The 26630-nt window shown below is 34.3% G+C and overlaps 1 protein-coding gene across 1 annotated transcript in view; it reads left to right on the top strand.

Annotated features, from left to right (window-relative positions):
• Positions 1–26630, top strand: part of LOC110403333 (connector enhancer of kinase suppressor of ras 2-like) — a 169898-nt gene that overhangs the window by 113650 nt on the left and 29618 nt on the right. The window contains 5 exon segments of the mRNA XM_021406448.1: positions 1159–1292; positions 1870–2075; positions 5424–5510; positions 12788–12903; positions 22771–22895. Coding sequence (XP_021262123.1) covers positions 1159–1292; positions 1870–2075; positions 5424–5510; positions 12788–12903; positions 22771–22895 — 668 coding nt within the window.

Raw genomic sequence — 26630 nt, 5'->3', positions numbered from 1 at the left:
GGCCTGATCCCCCGGTTGTCCTGCAAATGCCATGTGATCTCCCTCAGGACAATCTGCTCCATAACCTTCCCCGGCACCGAGGTCAGGCTGACAGGCCTGTAGTTCCCCGGATCCTCCTTACAACCCTTCTTGTAGATGGGAGTCACGCTGGCAAGTTTCCAGTCTTCTGGGACCTCTCCAGTTGACCAGGAACACCGATAGATGATGGAAAGCGGCTTGGCTATCTCTTCTGCCAGCTCCCTCAGTACTTTCGGGTGGATCTCATCCGGCCCCATGGACTTGTGGCAGTCCAGGTGGAGTAGTCGGTCTCTGACCATTTCCTCCTGAATCGTGGGGGGTTTGTTTCGCTCCCCATCCAAGACTTCCAGGTCAATTATACTACATAAGACAATTTCTATTTATTGAATAAAAAATACAGACCGTACATTGACTGAAAAAAGATTCTGTGTATATATCTTTGCATTGAATATTTGTTTAGCAGTCCTTATATCCATTGACTTGGACATCCCGATGACATCTGGGTGAAAAATTATTCAGTTAAAAACTAAAAATTTTTAAACATCCTAAAAAATCCTCAAATTTTAGTAGTACTTTAAATATGTATCATGTGCACATTTACTGCTTAGATTAATTTATATTTCATTGGTAGTCACGATAGAACCTATTTTTGTATCTTTGTGATACATGCATCACATCTATGATTTCAGTGAAAAATAATAAACAATTGTTAACGATAAATGTATACAAGCCAACGTTATTATTCTGAGCGCTTTCATTCACTGCAAATTTTCCAGATTTCTGTAACTAGTCTTACATAGGGACATTTTCTCCCCACTTGATTTTTTGTTTTGGTTAAAAATCATAGTTTGATCCTGAATCCCAGATTATTCCATGAGATACCTTTTAAACTGATTTCTTTAATGGTCTTTTATTAGCTGCTTTTGTATCTAGCATTGATCTCCTTGCTGAAACAGCATTTCCATGGACATTTTTTTGGGAGAATCGTCAGTAATCTAAAAATGGCTAATTCAAAAAGTGGGTGTGATTCGTATAATCATGCATGTTGACTTAATGTTGCTTGAATCACAGAAAGCATTGATTTATTATTCATATGTTTCTGGGTTTTTTTCTTTTCTTTTTTTTTTTTTTTTTTTGCAGCCTGTAATTCCAGCAAGCCCAACGAGCAGTTCCACAACGCCAACGAGTACAATGGGCATGTCCTCCAAAATGGAAAACTCAGCACTCCAGGATGTTTACATTCTTTCTCCTATGTCAGGACTTTATGGTCCCAGGTATTTAACTCCTAATGAACGTGAGGTCTTGAAAAACAAAGTTTTACACTTTAATTTAACTAGATTAATAAAAGTGGGAAAAAACCCTCATCTAAATATTTAGTGAAATTATGAGCTGGAAATACTTTAAGCAGCATATGATTTTTTTGAGACACTTTTGACTTTGATTTAGCTTAATCCAGGTTGAGCAAAAACTGGTTTTCCTAAACCAGAATAACATTTAAAGAAGTCTTTCATTGTTTAGTCTTATTTACTCTTATATGACTTGCAGCTTATTCTAAAGCATGCATTTCTGCTAGGGAAATCCTTGTCATCTCATATTACAATTACTTATGCTCCCTTTCAAATGCAGGAAAACTGTTGGTTAGCTATGTTTGTCTTGCAGTTAAAATGGAATCTAATGATTTTATTAATTTACATTTGTTGAAATTGAATCACTTTTATGAAAGTTCTCACATACAGCAATTCAATTACAGTCCATTTTTCATTTATAGAGCTTAGGATACACTGTTGGTATGCTTTGGCTTTTTCATAAAATGTTTTATTTCCCCATAATATTCTGGTTTATTATTTTTAGGGATGAAATTGGCATGATGTCTTGTGATGACATCAGCAAGTTTGGAAAGACTGGAATGAAAGGCTCTGAATCTCCAAGTTATTTTCTTGAGCATGAAAGTGGTAAATACTACACGTTAATTGAAGGTGAAGGCCATCCTGTGAGCTCTGATTATGAGAGAAGCAGAGCTACAGGCGTGCGGAGAAGAGAAAAAACACCCACTCACGGTAGGCTTAATTTCTTTAACATCTTTAAATTAACTGGATTTACAAATTGTAGTATGAATACTGGTTGCAACATTCTGGACTGTTACAATTTAATGGAGGGCCTGAAAAGACTTATCTGTCATACAAAATATCTATAAGATGTAAAGTCTGACAACATTCAGCTCTGTCTTAAACAGACATAATTGTTTGAATAGTGTCCTATGATGAATTTTAATGCTATAAATATAATTCAATATCTTCAAATAATGACTGTTTAAATAGCTGATACTATTAAAATAACAATCAACTCGTTTCCTAGAATTTTTTTATGTACATATGCCCATATAATTACACTTATACATATACGTGCTTGCATATGTGTATATCTGTGTAAAATGTATTGTTGAAAATGAGGATTTTTGTAGTTTATTTATTAAATATGACCTTTCTGGTGTTTGGTGAATTCTAGAATTATGCAACTGAAATATCAGAGTGCATATTTGAGTATTCTAATAGGGGAGTAAGTTATTGTTGTTCAGAGTTCTACAGATCACAGAATTTTAAGATAAAATATTTATTTTCAAAACTGTGATTATATGTGAATTTGGTGATGCAAATGACATTATTTTTGTGTCTCAGAGAAAGCACTGTTGACTGCTTTTGGACATAACATTCCCTAAGGCTAGGTTCCATCTTCTGACATATATTTATGATGCCATCAATAAGTACTTCATTCACCAACTCTGATGCTACTTTTTTTTCCTTTTCCCCATTTTGTTAAAAAAACCCAGACATATTTTCTTCATCTTTGATAAAATTTTAACAGATTTTTGTTCCACATAGAATATTTTTAGTAACTTCTACAGCCATCTACTCACTGCTTGAGGGGACTTAACCAGGTTAACACCAAAGCGTAGTACTCCATCTTAAATACAGTAACTTTATATTTATCTCCCTGATAGGCAGCATCATTTTATAATAAAATTAGTATGAAAGAGAAATATTAACTGTGATTAAAACTGGAGGCAGATGGATGAATTTGGCATGCTTTCATAGGATCATACTATGTAATGACTTCAAGTTTAAAATACTGGGCTCTGTGCCTAATCATAATAGTACGCAAATTTCCTGGTTTTACAATGGAGAGTTCTGTCTGATTTTCTCTCACTTTATGACATTGTTCTAAAATCTAGGAAGAATTTGTTTTGTAAATCTAAGGATTTTTTTTTTTAAACAATTGGTAAACCAAAGTTTTTTTTAAAACTACAAATTAATCTCATAACTAACAGCAATTCCAAATGTTGTTCTATTATAGTGTACATTTTTACTTTTTGACTTAAAGATGTACATTTGATTCACCAGAGTGACTGTATGTCTCTGTGGAAAGACAAGATTTCTGGTGGGTCTATGAAACATGCATCTGATGCTGGAACCAAATAGCCATGGGCTAAACAGGAAAAATGAGACTTTTGAAGTCTTTCATGGTTGAACAGATGCTTTCATTATTGCTAGAACTCACACAAACTGCATCTCAAAAATTCCTGCCAGGGATTTGCCAGAAATAAAGTGATTATTAGAAATCAGTTTCTGTTGCAGCTGGTGGTAGATGGAAGAATACTCTGGAAAATGAGACCCTCAGTACTGATAATATATGCAAAATGCGTGGAGGCAAACAAGCTCCTTTTTGCAAAACATTTGTGAAAATTAAGTTTGTATTTATCATGATTACAGTGCATTTTGTATTTTCCAAGGCTTATTATCTACTATTGGTCTTGACTCTAACATACTTTGAGTTCCTGTATTTAGAGATCCTGTAGCAATGCATATCAAATCTCTTCTGTTTGTGTTAGAGACCAAGGTGTCGTAAATCAATATTGTTTATTTTAATTTCTTTTGTTATACACAGTAATTTTCCAGTTGTCTTATTAGTATCCAAGTTGCAATTTTAAAACAAGTTCATAGGTTACATTTATTTGGGAAAGAACTTGCATTTAAAATAGCATGCAAAATCAGTTTTTTCTTCATTTGTGTGTGTTTCCCATCCTAAGTTTCTACCTTTAATGTTGATCATGCTGTGACATCTGGGATTTATGTGTTACAAATCTCATCAGGGTTTCAGACTTTTCTTCTCTTGAACAGAAAAGCTGCCAAGTTTTTCTGTTAATTTCAGTTTGTTATGTGCATTCATATTCATATTCTTGTCTTGTTGACTTTTTTGTGTTTGTTGTTTTGTTTTGTCTTCTTTTTTTTAAGAAACCTGTTGTATTTGTCAGCTGGCAGATTGTTTTGTGGGTCATACAAAACTTAACTAATAATTTAAAGGGTGTGTGTCTTTGTTTTGTGATGCTAATACACTCAGACAAAGCCAAAGTGCTTATGCTTTGTAGACAGTTTTTGTAGTATTCCAAGTTTAATGGTCTGCTATTGATGTTCTACTGATACCATAGTGGAGAATGAATAATGTACATGAATATCTCACAATCACATAGCCATGAAATCACTTTAATTAAAATCCTAATGTCTGAATCTTTGTTGTTGTTGTTATTAGCGAACTACAGGCCATCTTCTGTTTTTAAGGCATTTGAAATTAATCTTCTGTTAAACTATGAGATCTCACCACTTATCATGTGGTTTTCCAGGTCAGATAGGTTTTACTATTTAACTGATCGATATGCCACGTTGTAGCTGTAGTAATAATCTTTCTAGCTTTACTAAGGCTCTCTACAACTCCCTGAAGAGAGGTTGTGGTGAGGTGGGAGTCGGCCTGTTCTCCCATGTAACTAGCGATAGGATGAGAGGGGATGGCCTCAAGTTGTGCCAGGGAAGGGTCAGGTTGGATATTAGAAAATACTTCTCCTAGAGAGTGGTGAGCCACTGGGACGGGCTGCCCAGGGAGTGGTGGAGTCACCATTCCTGGATTTGTTCAAGAAACAATTAGATGTTGTACTGAGGGACGTGGTTTAGTGGGGAAATATTAGTGGTAAGTGGACAGTTGGACTGGATGAACTTAGAGGTCTTTTCCAACCTTGGCAATTCTGTGATTCTATATACTAAATTAGCCACTTTAAAAACTATTTCTTTATTCCAAAACATCTATTTAATGAGTGACCAAGATTTTCTGGAAAATAACTTAAAACTACTTTAAGTTTACAAGTAATTTCACCAAAATCAGTGGTACCTGAGGAGAATCTTGCATTTGCATTGTTTAACTGTTTCTGAATGCTCCAGCTTAGTTAATGTATAGATGCTCATAAAGAGGATTGCTCTGAAGAGTTATGTCATGCCTCTAATGTGCAGGCATTACTCATTCTACAGCCTGCTATTTCTGATCTTCAAAAATTATATTGATTCACTTTGATTTGTTTCTAGGTGATTTAAGACCTGTTTCGATGCCTACTGACTATAGCTGGATAGGGGAATCAAAAGAACAAAACATGTACAAGAGAGGGAGCCGTGGTGAGTTTTTCTTTTTTTCTCTGCTGTTCCCAAAGGTTTCCTTTTTTTTTTCTTTTTTTTTTTCCCTACTTAAGAACCATGAAGATATCATCACAGAAACTAAATCTAGTTTTCTTGATTGCCACAGAGAAAATACTGTACTCGTACAGTTTGTATCAGTGTAAGGGTTTTACTTTTAGTATAACAACAGATAAACACCAAGAGAAAAAAAAAGACTCAAAGATTTAGATATGTGCTAATACCAGTCAGTTGTTGATCCTTACAGTTCTGTAAAATAAGTGATAAGAATTAAGATGTGAGAATATGACTTTGCTGTTGGTTTAATTTCTGTTCTTTTGATTATTCTTTTCATTCTGAAATAGAACAAAAAAATGTACATTTCCTATTGAAATAATTTTAAGAAGTACAACTGCAAATGTATTCTATCAAACTTTTTTACATAGAATGTAAATATTCCTGTGTTTTCAGTCCTAAATTTTAGGTCCATAAAATTGATTTCAGAAAGACCTTGAAATATTAACGTTTTCTATTTAATGATACTTGTTTTTCTTATAAGTTAACTGTCATCTTTTAGAATGGTTCAAATAATAATATGAGTTAAAAAGCAGATTTTATTTGAAGACTTTGAATTATATTGTGAAATCCTCACTTGAAACTTCAAAAACTAAGTTAGATATATGTTTTGCTGATTCAAAACTATTTTCAGTGAAGGTTCTTCTGTAAAGTTTGCTTAGATTAAAAAAGTCACCTGTAAAGATGTCGCTCTTGTGGCTGACAGCTGAACATAGATGATGAGCAGTCCACTGAAAAAGTTCATTTAAATTCAAACTATGCTAAAGAAAACACAGTATTACCTGTAGGAGCAAGAAACCTGTAGGAGATGGAAAACATAGGCCCTTTCAGTAAATGTTAAATTATCTGAAGTACAGTCTATCTAATGTTACCAGGAGACTGGTGCTATGTTCTGCTTTGTGGCTGAATGACTGGAATGTATTTGAGAACACTGTAATGAATGCAGTGAGACATCGCAAAAGGTTTGTGGAGATTGTCCAGTCGAGAAGATACTTAAACCTTGGCTCAATAACCATAGGTGCCATTCAGTTCAAATTGTTGTAACCAAAATCTGTTTTTAAATGAAAACTTTCATTCAAAATGGCATGTAAAATTCTATAAAAATAGTGTTGACTCAGAAATTAGGTGCATAAAGATTAGAAGTGTGTATGCGTATAAACTAATTAGAAAGATATGTGACATGCAAATGACGTACCCTGGAAAACATTCCCAACATTCACGCTGCGTGTTTTAAAGACTGCAAAGCATGAAAAGTACTGTCATTTGTTAACACAGTTGAGGATGGCCTGCGTCACTCTACTATAGCTCAACTCCACTTGTTATTTGTGTAATTAACCCTTAATGGGACATTACCCACACTGTAACTCATTTTGTGTGTTTATAAAGTGCTACTGTTGTAGATTTTAATGATAACGTTAAGTTAGGCGTTCATTCTGTCTTCAAGAACCAGTTCACATGTTCTTTCTAAATTTAGGTGTTTTTTCTTTAACCAAATTTATATGTATATAGCTCCCCTGTAAATATTTCCATAATCCAAACACATAGTGTTCTTTGGCGATTCTGTCACTGAGATGAGAGAGTGATTTACAGTCTGAGGAATAATGCCCAAACCAGTCTGTTTTGCAGATTTAGGGTTGAATTACTAGATTCCAGGATGTGTTAACAAATGAAAAATAGACTTTTAAAAGGTTCCTTTCCACGTCTCATCTCTAACTGTCTTTTTTTGTGGGGAAAAAAATGTGAAGTGTTAACATTTGCATTTCATGTTATTGTATTGTTTTGTAGTTTAGTGGAACACTGCACATTTAATAAAGATTGTTTTCCATGGCAGCCAGTATTTTGAATAAATGTAAAAACTGAAAAATCAGCTATGTTGTATTTCCCTTGCGCTTAAACACACTTCATATAACATTCAGTTGAAGCAAGCTATAGATTTGAAATATCATAGCACAATATTTACTGTAAACTTACATAAGATTAAAATAAACTTGTCATAAAAGAAAACAAGGTTTTGTATTTAGCTGGTAACTCGCCTTAACATTTGTGATTGTAGGAATTAAATCCAGATTTTCTGTTTTGTCTCACTTGTGTTTCTTTTCTCTTTTTTTCCATCCAACCACTGACTCTGAGAATTCACTTCTGCGGTATCTGAGCGATGATAAGATACTGGTTATCCAAGAAGAGCCTTTGACACAGAAAGACAGCAAAAGAGACACAGGTCGTAGGTCAAGAAAAAAAGGCAAAAACGCAAGCAGTCCAAACTACCCTATTAGTCCACCTACGTTGACATCTACTGTTAACGTTAGGCTTGAACCTGGACAGCAAGATATCTTGAATTTCTCACTAGCAGAAAACAATACAGTTCCTCTTTACCATGTAAGTACATTAAAAAACATGCTATTTAATTTTTATTTATTATGTTATTACATGGAAAAACATTAAAACATTTTCCTTTAAGGACTGATAAGGTATAAAGGCATATTCTTTTACTTGACATTTTAATATTGTATTTTATGGTCCAAGGATTTTCCTAATGCCCATATCAAGATAGCTTTCACTTAAGAGCAGTCCAGACAGATGGAAAAATGTATGGCAAGCACCACTGGGTATGAGATGCTTTAAGTAAAGTAGTGCATTTGACCTTTTTTTTTTTTTTTTTTCAATGATTCATAAGGATCTCATGCTATGATGGTAATTATAGATTACTTAAACTTACCATATATCTGATTTAGTATGTCTCCTAAAAACAGACTTAAGCTTAATGGAGTTATTGTTTATTTATATTGTGTACCACGGCCACAGTCTAGTAATGTGAATTTGTTCATTCTAATAATACAGAAAATATTTTGGAGTGAAAACTGTGGATTGTCACTAGCCTGGAAGCAATAAATCTGGAATAATTGTACCTCCCAGATGAACAGCCAATTCTCATAACTACAGTGAAAAAGTTCCCACAGCTGTCAGCTAGTACAGAATTTCAGTGTTATTTTAGATGATCAGAAATAAGAAATAGCCTTTCAGAGATCAGTTTTCATTGTTTGTACTTTGTATGTATATCTTGCGTTCTTTATTCATGGTCCTACCATTTAGGAGCAGACTACTCCATTCTTGTGACACAGAGTGATGTCTTCAAAGATTTTGGGGCTCAAACCTTAATGTATTCAAGGCAGTTTTAGTAAAAAAGAGCAGATTTCCTCCCCACAATCAATGTGGAAGTTTCTCAGGGTGTATTTATTTTCTAATCATGATGAACTTCCGATCAGAAGTAGAAGAAAAAGCAGGTCTTGTAGCAAGTTTCTTGATCCTCTTTTGCATTTGGGAACTCTGCTGGTGTTTCTCTCCCTAAGCAAAATCTTGGGAAATTATTGTGTTTTCATCAAGCCTGAGAGCCAAGTAAGGTTTGCCCAAGGGGATACATTCAAACATGGCCTGCCATTCATCTCTGTTTCCTGCAAGCTGCCAGCTTTTGATAGTCTGAACATCAGATATTTTTCTTCTGTCTTGAGGAAAATGTAAGTTTCCTTTTCCTATGCCAATGGAACTTAGCATTTTTGAAAAACATGGAATTTCCCCAACTTCAGAGAAAGTCAAGTAGTTTATAAACCAATACATATGACTGTTTAGTGACAGTTGTTTCTTACATCCATAAACTCTTACACATATCATTGAGATCACAGTCAAAGAAAAAGGATTTCAAATCCAGAGAAAAAACTATCACCTCATTTGTTATGAGAAAATCATTGTGCAAATCTGCAAAAATAAAACAAAGCAAAACAAAACAAAAAAGCATATCATAGCTCTGCAAATGTTTCTCTGTAGAACTTCCACTGTTTCAACAGGTTTTCATGAGTTTTTGGATTGTCTCTTGACTCACCTGACTTCTGAAGTAGGGGAAATGGGTTATATGAGGTAAAGTGCTGGCTGAGTTTTAAATAATGATAGTTGCAGGTTAAGTTCCCAGAGGCAGGCCTGTTGTCACATCGTTTATCATCACCAAAGCAACCTCAGTGCATTTCTGTTAAAGGCTAATATACCACGTATTCATGCTTTTTCTAATACAATCATATGAATGTTGTGTTCTGTACAGCAATTTGCAAATCACTCTGCAAAGAAAAAAAAAAGTATATCACAGAAGTATTATTTCATTTTAAAAATCTGCAATAATATAATATGCAGTTATAACCATTTTTTCTGTTTGTAGATCAGGGTGACTAGGAGCAGAATTCTTATGCTGTGGCTTTCATTCTGTATTAAAAGAAATGTATCAATTTCAAAAAAAGATACTAAATTATTAATATGATATTGCAGGATAACAGAAGTATGAAAAGATAATCTAGGAACATAATATGTCAATTATAAAGGTTCTGAATATAATGATGGGAACTGAAGAAAAAAGAAGGCATTATCATGGGAGCAGGTAACATTACATGCAGTGGTTGGTCTACCTAAAAAGACAGTTCAGTACCAGTCACATAAAGTCTATTATAATGTGTGGTAACTGCGGAGGAGGACACCTGGAAGACAGTCTTTTGCAGACACAGTGGTATAAATTCTTCTATCAGTTGAAGTGTTTCAAGCAACATTTGAGTTGTTGAAGAACTTTGCAGTTCTTCAGGAGAGAGTCAAAGAAATCAAAATATCTCAAGCACTCAGTCAACTGCCTTATAAATATACAAGAGGAACTGAGTTGACAGATATACAAGAGTTGCTGACATGGGTTTTCTGGGTTCTTGCCAGTATAGGATCGTTTTTATGAACAACGTCTTTCCACTTGGAGTACTGAAAGAATTCTGAAAAGTGAAGCAAAAAATTGTGGAAAATAGTTACTCGGAGTGAAGATTTTAAGTATCAAAGAACATTTAATGGCATTTTGACAGAAAGAGAAAAAAAATCTGATTCTAGAAAGAAATATAGGGTTTAAGTAGATCATCTCATTTCCTTTATGTATATACATATATGTATTTATCAGTATTTACGTATATTTATTTATTTAGGTGATGAGATTTTATTCAATTGAGAATTTACTCTACAATCAGTAAGACTTAAAAGGAGATATTTCAAAGCCTTACCTAACCAAATTATCATTAAACAAATGTTGCTAAATCCTTTTTCTTTTTTTTTAGTAATTGTTTCTTTGAGGTCATCTTAGCTTTCCATTTAATTTCTTGTCTGTGTTCTTCTGCTTCTTGGATGCTGGGAGGCAGAAGACAGAATCGGTTTGTCTTTGTTTTCTTATGAAAGTCAAAACTACAGACAAATGCTTTGGAAAATGGAGGTAATACTGAAAGATAAGATCTCCATCACCTTCCCTTAGTAAAGATGATTGTGTCTTAAGAGCAAACAAATACATGAGGATGAAAGGAGACACTTGAGGTACAATTCATTTAGCCACTGTTGATTCTTTAAGCCTACTTACACAAATGCACGCACATTTAAAAGAAAGAAGAGTTGAGATCCCCCGACAGAGATGCAAGAAGTTTTACAAAATCAGTAATTGCATAGTTGCAGAATTAGATTAATGTTTTGGAAGTAATGTGGATTTGGAACCTAACATTAGAAAATTAGCCTGATTTCATAAGTTGAAGTGAGGATGCAGAATTACTATGTAAAATGGATATATAGGTAGTGTAATACTGGCAGTTTTCCCAGCATATAAAATGTTCCACAGAGCCATGATGCAGTAAAACATTACTCATATGAAACACTGCCCATTTCACTATATATTGATTGCTAACTTAGTTCATAGACAGTTCTGTGATACACATCACAGAATCTGAGGTAGGGTGAATTACAATTAATAATGCTGTTATAATTAATGACAGATTACTTTTTACACCATAACTTCATGAGTTTACTAGTCCTCTTCTGTAGGGACATTTTTACCAGTTTAAACATAAGTACTAAGGCATATGTAAATGTAACAAAATTATATACATAATAATATTGCTGAAATGTTCCATCATAATACACTCTGCACTTCTAAGAATAGAAGTGAAATTTTATTTATTTATTTATTTATTTTGTATTAACAGCTTTCATTCTGAAGAAAATTAATTTAGCATGTAGGACTCCGGCACACTAGAAGATATATACAGGAAAAATTTTTCATTCCATATTTTTTTCACCATAAAACCAAAGGCAAAAGTCTTGAATAGAGGACACTTTCTGTCTTTAAATTTTGCTGCTCAGCATTTTTAAAATCTCTAGCAAACTGTACATTTTCTGCTGCTCAGTTCCATTCTGCACTATGGGAACCAGCTCTTGTCTAAAAGAAATAATGGAGTTCTTAGTCCAGACTCAATCTGAAAATCGACATGTTGTCCGACTTCATGGTTTTAATGCCTCAGATTTGCAGTTCTTTCTGAACCTCTGAAATTAAATCCTTTGGGTACTTCACTAAATTCTCATGAAAGGTAACGAGTGCTCATCTGTATTATTTGATGATAGATGTTCTGGACTATTGTCTACAAAGTAGCTGGGTATTTTATTTTGTACTATATATTAAGAAATTGGATTACAAACTATTAAATCATTTAATTTTTTTGTGAATTAAAATTCAGTGTAAAAGACACTTAATTTTTAACAAATTTTAAGACATTCTTTCAATACAGCTTTCCCTACCTAGTAAACCAAATAATGGCTGCAGTGGAGTAGTCATTGGGAATATTACAGCAGTAGAACCATTTTAAAGATAATTTGAAGCATTATAGTAGTGTAGGATTAGTCATTGTTTCACAGTGATTGCTGAACTTGCTATTTAATTTCTTGCTGCTGATGACACTAAGTTGGTAGTTTATGCCTTTTTTCAGCATTGAATAATGCGAATGCTATCTGACTGTTCTTGGAACTGCAGAATGCTGCTCCACAAAAGACATAAAATGTAGTGGTACATGCTGAGAACTAAAATGTGTGCAGAAACAATGCAGATCCTCTTTTTCTGTAATGTATGCATGCTGGGATGTGCCAGATGTTCCAGATGTTATTCTGAATGATAAAGAGTCTGAGTACTACTATGATAAAGATAATAAGGTAATCTGGGGGAATTCTATGAATTCAGCTCCATACGACTGAAGAAGACTGCTAATTTTGTAGGAAAAGTGCTTATATTTTTATTCTTGCTTTCTGTTGTTGCAAGAAGAAAAAAAGCCTGTTAACTGTCAAACAATAAGTTTCTTCACAGATAACTTCTATCTTTTCTTTTTAAGCATCTGAAAGATGGATAACGTTCTTTCCCTACTTTCTTGGTACGCTGAGAAATCACTATGAGGATGATTACGAGGAACCTAAATCAGAGAAGCTAATACGAGTTTTTCTAGGTTCTGTAGCTTCAAACTGATTCTGTCCATTTTTAGTGATTGCATGATAAGATTACTATGCATTTGTATCTCTATATCTTAGCTGTATACATGGAAGCTTGAACTGACAAGTATCTAGCTGGTGCTGTTAGGACCCACCTTAAAATACTCATATCCAATAAAACATATTTATTTGCAGATCTCTTCAGACATAATTCTGTAAACTACCTCTCTTCATAATCTATAAACACAACTCAAAATAGAAAAGGCAATTTACAGTATCTCCTTCCATTCCTTCTCCTGTTGTGCACTGCATGTCTGCTGCTTTTCACAGAGTCAAGCCTTGATGGCGTTCTGTAGCTCAGCATTTCCAACATTTTTACCTTTGGTTTATATAGGGGTAGACTTTCTATATATCTACTCTTTGCTGCCTTGCCCTTCAGACAAATATGAGCTGCTTGCTCTGGTTCCCTCCTCTCACCTTAAAGTGCCTGGTGTCACTGGGGGAAATAAATTATTAGGAAGAATTTTCCTTTTTTATTAACACTCAGTGACTACACTCCTCTGAGTCTTCCTCTCCACACAGTGGGAGCCTTGGCCCCCATCCTTTCCCTTTCCAGGTGAGAGAGTTGAGCAAGAAGTTTTGGGAGTCAAGAGACAGCACTGTTGGCATGATAGAAAAAAAGATTAGTCCTCTATAGGGCAGGATCCTGGCAGCCTGTACCTTGACAAAAAGGAGGGGAAAAGAACTGAATCTCTTTCCCTGGCCTGTGTAACTTCTTGAAGCTGCACTACATCTTTCCAACCTGGGCCACTCCTTCTTCCGCTTCCTTTACCTTTCCCATAAAATCATGTGCAGGAAAATCACTGCTGAATATTTGTCTGCATGTCAAATTTTTTTAATTCCTCAGAAAAATAATATTTGTGCTTCTTGACATTAGAAACTTATAATTCAAAAATACATTCCATATCTAGCAGCATAATTTCATATGATTGGATTTCCAACTGTATTAGAGCTCTGTTCATTGGTTTTCCAAAGGAACTGCAGTACATTTTTCATGTCTGTGATCTTTTACACCAACTTCAATACTACTGGCCTAAAATTCTATCTTGTAATTTTTCTGTAATGAAATAAAATTCCATTCCCTAAACTTTAGCATATGCTTCAAATGAGCGTCTCTTTAGTTGCTGTACATCTTGTGTAAAATTTAGATTGCTAGTAAACAGCATTGCTAGTAAACAATTCATTCTATAAAACCACCTCAATTTCTTTAGAATGCTGTATTTATTCTGAGTTTTTGAAGAAAATAGCTAGAGCTTTTATTTTTGTTTTTTTTTGTTTCTTTGTTGTTTACATCTTCTGATGTTCAGGTTCAGCCTCCCTTTAATTTCTTTTAAAAGGATGGGTTGATGAGGAGAAGGAGACTTTAGTCAATACAAAATACAGTTTTTCTGTTGCTGTGCTTTGGCCTTTGTGGATTATTTTTTTCTTTATTACATGAGAAATTGTTAGCCAAAAGGCAGTCTTCTTTTAGATGTTTTCCTAGAGCACTTTTAAAATCTCATCTATGATCTGGGGTATCTTCTCTTTTAGATGTTTTTTTTCCAAAAACGTTTAAAAATTTTGCTGCCGTCTGTTACCTCTTATACACTGGCATAATATCTCTAATGTAGAACATAATTAAAATTTCTAAGTGGATATTTTCCTTTCTATCCTTAGTTATTTTTTCATCTGTCACAATTTTTTCAGCTTAAAAATTGAGTTCTTTGAGTTGCACGTGTGTGTATCTTTCACAAGATTATTTCCTGTTTCTATTATCTCACCCCTCAACCAGGAGTGGAAGAAAAACCTCAAAGGCAGCTTTCATTTTTTGCAGAGCATAATAATTTTGCAAACGTTACGTCTTCAGTGGCTTAAGCATCAGCTCACTGAGCTAGAGAGATAAATAAAGCCTCTGGCAGCACGGCTACAGTTTCACTTTTGAACAAGCATACTGTAAAGAAATGCTTAGGATAATGAATATGTGAGTTCAGGAAGCAGCTGAAGAAATAATTTTGAAGAGCATTAAGTATCTGAGTATAGAGGAGAGGAAGAACAGTATTTATTATAAAGGTAAAGGAAAACCTTTTATTTTGTGTCTTAATATATGATGCATCTAGATGGAATATATTTCATTTGATCATTGCAATTAGTAACTTTCATTATCAAGCTATTCTAGTCTCACTACCAAGTATTCCAGTCTCCTCTGCATGTAAACAAGTAAACAGTGACTTTTAAGCATCTTTATACTATCTCTGCAGATTTTTTTTCCTGAGATTTTATATTATTTCTTCACTTATTTTTCAATTATTTATAGACATTTCAGGTAAATAGTTGTTGAGTTATTGAAAGTACAGACCTTATTCTTCTTCCATTTCTACTTATGTAAATCTGAGGTAGATCCACTGAAAATTCTTGGAGCTACATGAATGCAAAGCTGACTTGAAAGAAGGCTGATAGGTGCCAGTGACCTGAATTTCACAGAATTTGTGCTTTATAGTACGTGGCAGCATGGCGAGACTTGTCCTTTGTGAGCCTCCCACGTGTCTACTAGTCATGAACGTGACATTTTAGTACGATGAAGTAAAGTTTAATTTGAGATCTAGGATAAGGCAATTTGTTATCTGCATAACAGGAACATAATTTAAGAAGCAACTGCTCACAAAAAAAAGGCATATAACATTGATGAAATTGCAGATAGAAGTCTGTCATATATGTCACTGTAAATATCTGTGTGTGCAATTGAATAACACCTGGAAATTAATTGTAGCAGTGTACACGTTTATAAAAATGTCAGTGTGAGTTTTGTTGGTTTTACATATATGCAATCAGAAATCATTTTATAAGTTTGACATTTCAAGTTAGCAATGAGATTGAACTCCAGTGATAGCTTTCTGGGGACAAAAAGAGTCAAATAAAATGTCATCCACATGTATGTATATAAATACAGAATAATTCCTACTAAAATGGCAATAATATGTGTGTCATTAATGAATTGGTCAGGAGCAAAGTTTTTTTAAAAATAAAGTACTGAGAAAAATTAGGCAGTCAGAGATAAGATTTAAATTGCTAGTGATGCAATATATTCAAGAGAAATATCCTTCGTGTATTTATATCAACTGTTTGCTCTATCTATACAGCTATTTTCTTCTTTGCTAAACTGCAGTGAGCTATTACTCAGTAAAAATTTGCATAATCAATGAGTAGTTACAGATTTTACTCATCTTTCCCATTTCCCACTATCATAGAGCCATTGTAAAATTTCCCTATGAGAGACTACCCTTTGTTAATTAGATTTCATTATTCAACATTTATGAAAATTAGTGGCGTTGAAAATAAGACTTCTAGAAGAACGTTTTATTAACAGAAGCATACTTAACTCTTGTTTCTTTTTCAGTCTAGTATATGCAGGTTCACAAAATGCAAACAGTTGTTTATAGTTACACGAATTTAATCTGTCTGGTCAAAAGGAATTTTGAACACTGGTCCAAGATGATCACCCATTATATAGGTGCTCTTTGTGCATTATTTTGGAAGGCAAATTACAGAGCTGGACCGGCTCTGTAATGATGGTGAATATTTGTAGTATAGGAGATGAAAAGAAGATGGCCAGCGTGGTGCGTACAGTGAAAAGTATGTTGGCCTTGTCAGGAAGTGTGAGATAAATCCTATTTGCAGAGAAATTGAATAGATCCTGATCTGGAAACACTTTAATTTTGGAGTAGCCTTAGAAAAGAAAGACCTCTGCCTGTTGAGAATTAGAATGGGAAACAATTAAACTGACTAAATTACTTTCCTATTTTTAGTGGCTAAAATTAGTAATGCTATGTGGCAGAAGGATATAGGAAGAAAAACTACACGTCTTTTACTACGAATAAAATTTATTTTGGAAGAAGTAGCATGGGTAGAGCTGCTGTCAACTTTCTTTTACTTGGTTGGCCGCACAATGTATTTTACTAGGCTGTCCACAGTTTTTTTCAGGGATGATCAGATCAGTTCATTCATATTTAATAGTGCATTAACAGCAGCCGAAATCTGACATTTATTATGCAGGATTTTACCAAAGCTCTTCAAACATATATTTTGCTATAGCTGTATGCTGTTATCTCTCAGTCTGATTCAAGAAAATCTGATGAATATTTCCAGACGCTATATTTTCATTTCTGTAGGTTCTTTACACTTTAGATTCCAGGTATACTCTATGGAGGATTAAGAACTTTATATCACTCAGCTTAAACAGGAAAACCTGTTATGACTTTCTGTACTCAGTTACTCAATAAAGAGCTCCTGTCATTGCCTAGACTCAGTAAGCTATGTGGGAGATCTCTCTCCTTTTAACAGTGAGGATGCGATTTCAGTACTCTTCATCAGCTACCTTATTTAAATGGTCTTCCATATTGCTCATAATTCATGGTTAACTTAGTAAAGAGATCAGCTGCTGTAGTAGCACCTATAAAATATTTCCCTATATCCTGTAGGGTTGCAAACTTAAAGTCTGTTGTAAAATATTTTTTTATAGTTACAACTACAGGGAGGAGAGAGCATGAAGGGCATCATAGAAAACTGGGGTACTAGAATTCCGTGACAATTAAGACAGGGACTGTTGCACTCCAGATGAAGACTAAAAGTCCTGCTCTGGGTAAAGCATCTTTGTGATATCGTGTTAGGTAACTAGTTTAATTTCATTAGATGTAAGCAGATGACAAACAAGACTCCTGAGAGGTTAAAATTACTGCAACATCATAATTCCCTTTCAAACTTTTTAGTTGTTAACACAATAACTTAATAATTTAAGGTTTTCTGGCTGTTTCCAGTGGCAAACCATCCACTAGTCATAGAAATGTTGTGGTAAAATATGATAAATGATATGATTATATCTGGGGTGAAGGAAGGAGGTGGCAAAATGAATGCTTGTCCCCTGAAGATTGCAAAACTTTTTTAAAATCCGGGTGAGTTAGAGTATATTTTTCAGAGTCTGTGGAGTTAAATACAGAACCAGCAGACTTAAAAATAGAACCAGCAGACATCCTGTCTTTAGTTATGTGAACTATGCAGCTAAGTTCTGTAACTGTTTACTGAGGTCATATGAGATTAAATATTTTACAGTACCAGAAGTAGTGATGTTAAACCCCTGGCATTATACTTCCAAAAAAAGAATCTGTTTCCCATTTGGTTATTCAGAAAGGATTTAAAGTCAAAAATTTTCTAAGTGGCAGTTTCTGCATTTCAAAATGAGAAGCTGCTTTTTAGCTGTGGGAAAACTTCTCTATCAGAAAGGTTAGGTTTAAAATAATAACGAGTTTGAATATTCTATTTTCAATCATTAATCACTTGCTCCTAAAAGAGTTCATCTCCAAACTTCAGATAAATAACTTCAGTTTAGTAAATCAAGTTATGTAAAGATATGAAAGCATGGTGTTAAAGAAAGATTTGATGACAAGTTTCTCATTGTTCCTAAAATCCTCTACAGTTTTCTTCTGAAAGCCTATATTGCAATATTCCTCCTTTACATCTAAAACATTCTAGAGCTCCTGTTCAAATTTTAACATTTTTGCCAAACATTGACCTGCTAACATTTTTAGCTTCTTATTTTACTTTAAAGAACTTTGTTTACAATAAGCCAGCAGCTGAAGTTATTTGCAAGTGAAGATGTAAGCTGCTTTAAACATGATCTTCATTGAGAAATAATATCTACTTAGAAATTAATTTTTTCCATTTCTTTTTACTTTGGGTTACAGAATGAGTACTGTGATTTACTTCTGTGTCCTCTTCTGCTGTGGTTATCATGACGTTGAGTGCACCAAGGAAGTGTATACTCTTTAGCGTTGCTTAATGCTATTTGTTTTTCTTCTACAGAGAGCAGGAGACACAGTTAGTGGAGATACTGAAAGGTAATTTCTCCTGTTATTCTTGTATTTAAATGATATAATTTATCCATGAATTACGTGTACTTTTTAACTTGTAGAAATTCAGTTGCACTACCTGAAGAATAAATTTTCGAGTCTTAGTGAGAAAAGCATTAATATCTCTTAGCAAACATCATAATTCTTTCACCTGCTAACTTCAAATATGAAGATAAATTACACAGGTTGAATTTTATTTATTTAAATGCTTCAGGTGCAAAATTATTAAAAATTATGAGGTGGAAAAAATGATGCCAGTACAAAATATGAGACATCTCCTCTCAGTATTAAAAAAAAAAACCCTTCAATTTTTTTTTCCAGAATGACAACCCAAATGTATGTCTAGCTTAATTTTTGAAAAGAACAAACAGAATTTTCCAATTAACATATAATTCAGTATGCACAAATGTCACTGTTTATAATTGTCTTATATTTGATAAATTCTAAGAATGAGGACTGCTGTTTCTCTCACATTTGAATTTAATGAACTAATTCTAGTGAATACAATAGTGATTTCTGTCTTCATTTCCTTCACATTTTATTTGATGATGTACCAAATACTTTAGTTTCATCAAATATATCATATCAAAAGAACAGGTTTGAAATAACTTATGAGTATCATGGAATGCTGTAAATAAAGTTTATTGCAGTGTGTACATATGGATAATTATTCCTTTTTAAAAATCTTTTCATCCTATGTATGACCTAAACTTGTTAATGAAGTGAAGCCATGCACTGAATACAAAATAACTGATTCCTTTACAGTGCTTCCACCAATTATTTAAAATTGGCAATCTTCTTCAATGTTATACATTTCACTACATTACAGCTAGTATCCTGTGGTACAAGGGTAGTTGTTGTCACTATACACATCACCTGGTGCTAATTATTTCAGGATTGTCAGTGTGCCTAATTACTCTGAAAGGATTGCACATGCTCAGTATGTCAGGGACATTACAATCCAGACAGAGCATCCTTGGTAGACAGGACATAAATCTCTACTAGACTTTTGCCACATTTTCCATGAACATTTGGTTTAACAAGCTTTTGGAAATCTATTATGGGCCCAGAAAAAGTATGTTCCTTTACAGAGTGATTTTCCCTTTCTAATCCTTCTCCCATGCATTTTAAATTTCAGGTCCAAAATGTGACTGTTTCGTATCTCTTAAAAATTTGAAAAATATTTTTAAGTGGCAGAGTGATATCTTCTTGCTCTTAATCAACTTATTTAAGGGTTTGAACAACTTTAAATAAAGATATTTCAGCTTAAAATAAGCTGAGATGAGAACTGCCAGAAGATTTTTATCCCAGATAGTAAAGTTTTGAGGGGCTGTGCGAAAAGTTTCACATATTTGAATGAAATAGCCTTGACTGTACAGTTGCATGTGTTGGTTCTGTGATATGATCACATCATTTTGTCTAAAAAAAGAAGAAAAAAGGCCACAAAGATGCTTCTTCCGTGTAGCAGAATGTACAGCACTCTGCAGGGAATAGTTACCAAAAACATTAGTCAAAGCCACAAAGTAGCCAAACACCAAAAACAGCTGCATGAGATTTATGAGGCTACAGGATGTTACTATCAAGATCTAGCTTACAAAACTCTTAGGATGAGTACAATGTAAAGCAGATGTAGTTAGGTTTTTTAGGCTTGAGCAGAAGAAGAGGGAGACATTTGTACATTACAACTGTTTGTTATTGTTTCAGGGCTGATAAAGTGGTAATAATACATAATAAGAAGAATACATCTAACATGTAGTTGCTTCTCCAGTTGTTCTACAAAACAAATATCTACGTGCTCTTTGATCTTAATTTTAATATAGGAAAAACAAATATCAGTAATAGGAGGCCTTGATATCCGTAGTTTCTAGATGTGCATCTACAACATAGAATGACATAGAATCATGACATAGAATCATACAATCATAGAGTCATAGAATGGTTTGGGTTGGAAGGGACCTTTAACATCATCTAGTTCCAACCCCCCTGCTATAGGCAGAAACACCTCCCACTAGACCAGGTTGCTCGAAAGACCAGGTTGCTCAAAGAGACATCATTACATAGACCTTGGGTTTTGAAGGTCTTACTAACCTTCTAACCACGCAGGCCTGCAAGGAAAAGCGAAGGCAAAAAAGGATCGTGTCATTCATGCATTGCCCAGCTGGTAATTGAATAAACAGTTTTTAGCACTACTGCTTTATGACTACTTGCAGTTTGTTTATACATGGAGATATAGCTCAGGTTCTTTTTCATAAAATGTTTTGTCTTTATAAATATTAATACTTAAAAATTGTTTCTATCGTATCCTCAGTGGTTTTGGCATACTTTGGAAATGATTTTTTTTAGTTATAGTTAATTATGGAGAGAAGAAGAGACAAGTTTTAGTCTTGACATTGTTTGTCAACTTGCATGTACGGATGTTCCTGTACTGCAGTAGTCCAGAACAGCAAGGATGCATCTGAGATAGCTGACTGATGCCTGAGGTATCAAGTAATAGCCTGTAGCATCATTTTGAACCAGTAGCTGAGGCAGCGTAGAACTGATTTCAAATCTTGCTGCAAAATACTCAATAATTAATTTTCAGTGAGCATTTGCTCATTGTGGCAGGAATACATTACATAAGCTATGGAGATTCTAATAACAAAAAATTATGAATTCATGCAAAGCCGTCAAAGACAGGTTCCTGTGACCACGTGAGTAGATCCGGGTTGCTACACTGGTGTTCTTCTGAACCTGCAATAAGGAAATGTCACATAAGGTACAATACTTTTCTGCACAAATGTATTTTCTAATACACTGCTTTTGAAATTTGTGCAATTACAGTGGCAAGGAATTTAACTAATCTATTTTAAAAGAATTTGCTTGGTACTTTAGAATAAATAATGCATCAGTGATAGATGCATTAAGGCAGAAATCTGGTCCCCTAGGCAGTATAACTGCTCAGTGTTGAAGCTGAGAATTTTGAAACATTGTCAGAATGACATTTTAAATAGAAAAGTAATTTTTTTCTGAATTGCATCAAATCTCTGAGGATTTTTGAATGGTATAAAGCCAAATTTGTGGTTACTGAAAGAAACAGATGTGATTTTAAAAATACATTTTTTTTGAAAAAAAATATTGTGTACCACATAAATACCATAAGGGAAAAAAAAAAAAGGAATAGTCAATGACCTTTCCTTTTCCTGAAGTTATTTGTGTTGGCTTTAATCCTGATGTACCAGGATGTACTTGAAGCAATTTGGAATGTGAGACATAAAAGCTGAAGAGACCTTTGCATGTTGCTTACATTTAGAATTTTAAATTTCCCAAGTATTTGTCAAGTGGAAAAGAATAGGGTGACAGATATGCCATTGTCTAGTTGTTCTTAGCTCTGGATCAATGGAGGTGTTACTCAAACTCTGTGTTTCAAATTCCCATTTACTTCTAGATATACCTGACAGCAGAGACTATGTTCAGATGTAGTCCATAATATTTAACCAGCAACTTCAAACTTCTCTCTTGACTCTTTTGTTCAGTAAACTTGAGATCATGTATTTATGTCATCTTTTGAAAGAGGAGCCATCTTGCAGAGCACTAGCAACAGAAGTTCTCGAAATAGTCTGTATGTTGACTGTGCATCAACAGGGACATTCCACACAGGTACCCAGTCAGAATGATCAGAGAATATTTAATCACAGCAGTAGTAAAATGCACTACTTAATAGTTAATATCCAGTTTTTTCTGTTTCAGAAGTAAGCTCTGGTAAATGGTTGGTTTTTTTTGTTTTGTTTTGTTTTTTTGAGCATACTGGAATCTTTTACTGGTTAGGAAATTCTTACAGATTTGGATAGTCAGAATGTAAGTTTAGATTGCTTTATGTGGTCAAATAATAAATTCAAATCAAAGAAATGAGTAGTATCTAAGATGATTTTCGAAACAATGGAAAATATATATTAGCAGTTTGTTATAACTAGAATCATTTTATATTACTTCTAGTTTGTAATTCTATCCATTACTGCCAGAACCCCCTTAATCAGGGGTTTAAGAAAGTCAACAGTATAGATTGTAACTATTCCAGATACCGAAGACTAAGTGAAAGGTAAGTAAACTTCAAAATAATTATTCTTTCTTCTTGACTATATTCATCATCATCATTTTGAGATTTATTATCCTATCACCTGTGGAGAAACCAAAATGATAGGAATTTAATAAGATATGCCAATTTATTCTGATAGTTGTAACTCATTTGATGTTGGATTTAGTGACCCTCAAGGTAATACAAAGAGATTTTAAATATTATAATTAAAGTAAGAGTGATTTTATCTGATCTTCTTCTGGAGCATTGCTTATGTGATGAAGAGATACCTAATCTATATGCAGCTGGTTTAAATCATTCCTTATTTTCAGTAGATATTCTATGAATGGTACAAGCTAAAACACTTTCCCTTGCTAGAGTTTGTGTGATATTTGAAGATGTGTTGCTTCTGTCTTTACATGGTAGAAAATGAAAACATGTTCCTGGAAAGGAAAAGAGGAATGAGTGTCAGCATGGAGATGGTGTTCATGGTTGCATTTGTTTAGTGATGCTTAATAAAAGAAGAACTAAGTTACTTATGTTCACTAAAAGATGATTTTTTTTTTTGTACAAATATCAAATTCAGGCTACTCATAATTCCAGTGATGCTCTTAAAAAGGCTATAAATGCTCTGACAGCAAAAATGCAGAGGTACACCTCTATTCTGTCGTATTCTCATATTCAGTGTTTGGTAGGTGAGAATTCTCACCATTCAATAAAAATACCTCACGGGTATCACTGTACACTCAGATTCTTGCAGCTTTTATCAAATACTTAAAACTGAAATATAGCACTTCTACTATCCCTCATACTTCTGATTTTACCACTCTAATTTATCATCACTGTTTTCTAATCATATGGTGCTGTTCTTCATTTGAAATCCTCATTAGAAACCTTAGCAATTGATTGCACTTTTGTTTGCATATCTTTTAAGATGTGAGTTGGAAGTCACCATGCTTACTTGAGTCTTTTAAATTCTCTGTTTTGCTACCACCTGTGTCACAGACATTCCCATTTTTTCTTAGCTTGTTCTTAACTATTCTACTTTAGCTCTATGTTCAGCATACTGAATATTAAATACTGAGTCAGTATGCATGTAATACTGAGCCTGGAGATAGATTTAGCCTTGTTAGGCTAACCTTAGACCTGTGCTTGCTGCTTAGTACCTTTATTTCATAATTCTTCACTTTGTATACTTGTTTCAGTGTGCTTACAGTGTGTGGGTATATGAGGCACAGTTAGGCAGAGTATATAAAAACTCAGAGTTGTTAATCTTTTACATTTATATCAAACAGAAATACCTCAAAAATCCATTTGAAGAAAAATGTGTGCAAATAATTATTTTAGAATGAGTTTCACAACAAAATTAAACTTCATTTAATTTTTTCAGAGGTTATTTTTCTTAGTACATTGCCTTTTTTGTATGTCATATTATGCAGTGATTGATTTTGCAAATATCCTGTAATAGTTTATGTAGGTTGCTCCAGAAGCAATGTCTCCTATTTATTTCCATCTAAACCACAACAGATACAAAGACCACAATAACACTATTTGATAGAGCAAATTCTCAGCTACAAAACGCTGTTTTTCAGCATAGTCACCATCAGTAGCTGTCCATTTTTGCCAGTATTGAACAGGAGCCTACATGCCACGCAGGTGACCACTGTCTCTGTTGCCACTACTGAAACACACCACCCACCCCCCTCTGTGCTCACATCCACCGTTTGGTCTTCATAAACATTCAGCAAGTGTCAGTGAATGTCAGCGGGTGCCATTTTTTCTACATGGAGGAAATCATTTCCAGCCCTTTCGTTCTTATGCTCTTCCATGTCAGATGCCAGGCTGTCAGCCTGCCCCTCTGCTGCCCCTCTCCTGCTCCTCTACAGCAACAGAATGTAATGGGATATTGGTGGGAAAGTTCAGCCTCTACTGCCATGCCACCAACATCTGCCTCTAATGGCGTGGGCTAATATAATAAAATAAGAGGTATTACTTTCAGAGCAGCCCTGGTATTCAATTTGTTCTTTCGCTAGGTTGGCATAAATTAGTTATAAGGAATTGGTTTTCCTTTTGCTAGTTTCTGGTTTGTATCAAAACCAATATTAAACATAGACATGAAAACAAGCATTCGTAAGATCAGATCTCTTAAGGGATTTGAGAAATATTGGGCCTTGCTGTCATAACCATATCACTCCATTTGGCTTTATCTCCCTCTTCCTTCCTCTCTCTTTCACTTCTGTAACAACTGTTTTCCTTGAAAGAAAGGTGTTCAACCAAATGTGGTACAGATAAAGTGAACTAAAATAGATGACATGCTAGGGTTCCTTTATGTCTAAATTAATTGGTTCTGCCAGTTCCATATAGAGAATTTACGTGTCTGAAGAGAAGAAAAGGTCAGCATTTCTTCTTCTGTTATCTGTAGATCTGAATATTTGAGGAATAATTTAATTTTGTGAAGAGTTTTAATACATATAAAACCTTTTAAAAGAACCCTGCAGACTGCAAAACTTTTCCCAAATAAAATTTACGCTCATTGTACATTAGAATACATATTCGTGACCTTTCATTAGATGTTAACTTTTGAAGAGCTTTCAGAAACCTGGTTGCAGATAATTTCTATAACTAGAAGATTTTTGCTGGTAAGTCGAGTCTATGATTACTGTAAGGAGATGCATGACACTGTTTGCATGGAAGCAAATAAAACTTGACTAAGGACTTTTCAGATAAAAAAGCAGATGTATTGTTCATATTGTATATTGGCTGAGAGAAAGAATGGAAGCATTGAAACTGACATTTTCCAGATGGGTCAAAGCCATGATTAAAGTAACAGACCAGAAAGCAGGGGGGAATGCCCAGCAGGATGGAAGTACATTTATGGCATTCTCATGGGTAGGCAGAAATGGAGCATTAATGACAAAATCTGCCTTGCAGCGGTTTGGGCTTCTGTCCATTCCTTTACCAAATGTTGTAAGTTTAACATCTCTGTTTTTCAGTTGTTTCTTTCAATCCTTGAAATCCGCAGGCAGCTCAGAACTTCAAAGTCTTAATTATTAACATGTAATTTCAATGTTAATGTTATGCATCCCATCTTTTCACTGCAGTCTCGGGCATTTCCCTTTCTAACCTGACATGGATTACCATGGTGTCAAGATGCTCATCATTATTCATACTCAGAAAAGTGACTCTTTGCCCAGACCTTCTCCAGGGATGTAGAACTGAAACTGCACACACCAATAGCCTTTCCAAGCATTAAGCCATGTACAGGGATGTCTAATGTAGGGATGCTGTTGCTAAAAAGTATAACGACAAAACTGTAGCAGCTGGTGGAGCCTACCTCATGCTTAGTTTGAGGAAGTTTGCTTGTTTGTTTTTTTTTTTCTTTCTAAGAATCAGTTTAGGGCTCATGAAAATTGGTTATTGGACTTCCCTACAGCAACAAATGTAGCTGTTGCATTCCATGTTTGCCAATTAAGATACTGTTAGGATGTTAGTACTGCAAAAATATTACTGCTATTCTGATGATCTAAAGAATCTTTCTTGAGCTAACTGCTAAATTGCTGTGGTCTTTATGAATTTCCTGTTTTGAAGTGCTTCTGAAGCATCAAAGAGGAGGTGGCAGGGGGAGAACTGCATAAAAGAAAAGATTAGACTTTCCATACCTGGCAAGCATCTGACAGTCACGTCAAATTTAGCCCAACAGTTATGTATTCATTAATGTCTCAGTGTTTATAGATCTTCTTACATATTGCTAAAGTTAAA

The sequence above is a fragment of the Numida meleagris genome, chromosome 8 (genome assembly GCF_002078875.1).
Source record: "Numida meleagris isolate 19003 breed g44 Domestic line chromosome 8, NumMel1.0, whole genome shotgun sequence".
Classification (NCBI taxonomy): domain Eukaryota; kingdom Metazoa; phylum Chordata; class Aves; order Galliformes; family Numididae; genus Numida; species Numida meleagris.
This window is presented reverse-complemented; position numbering and strand designations above follow the sequence as displayed.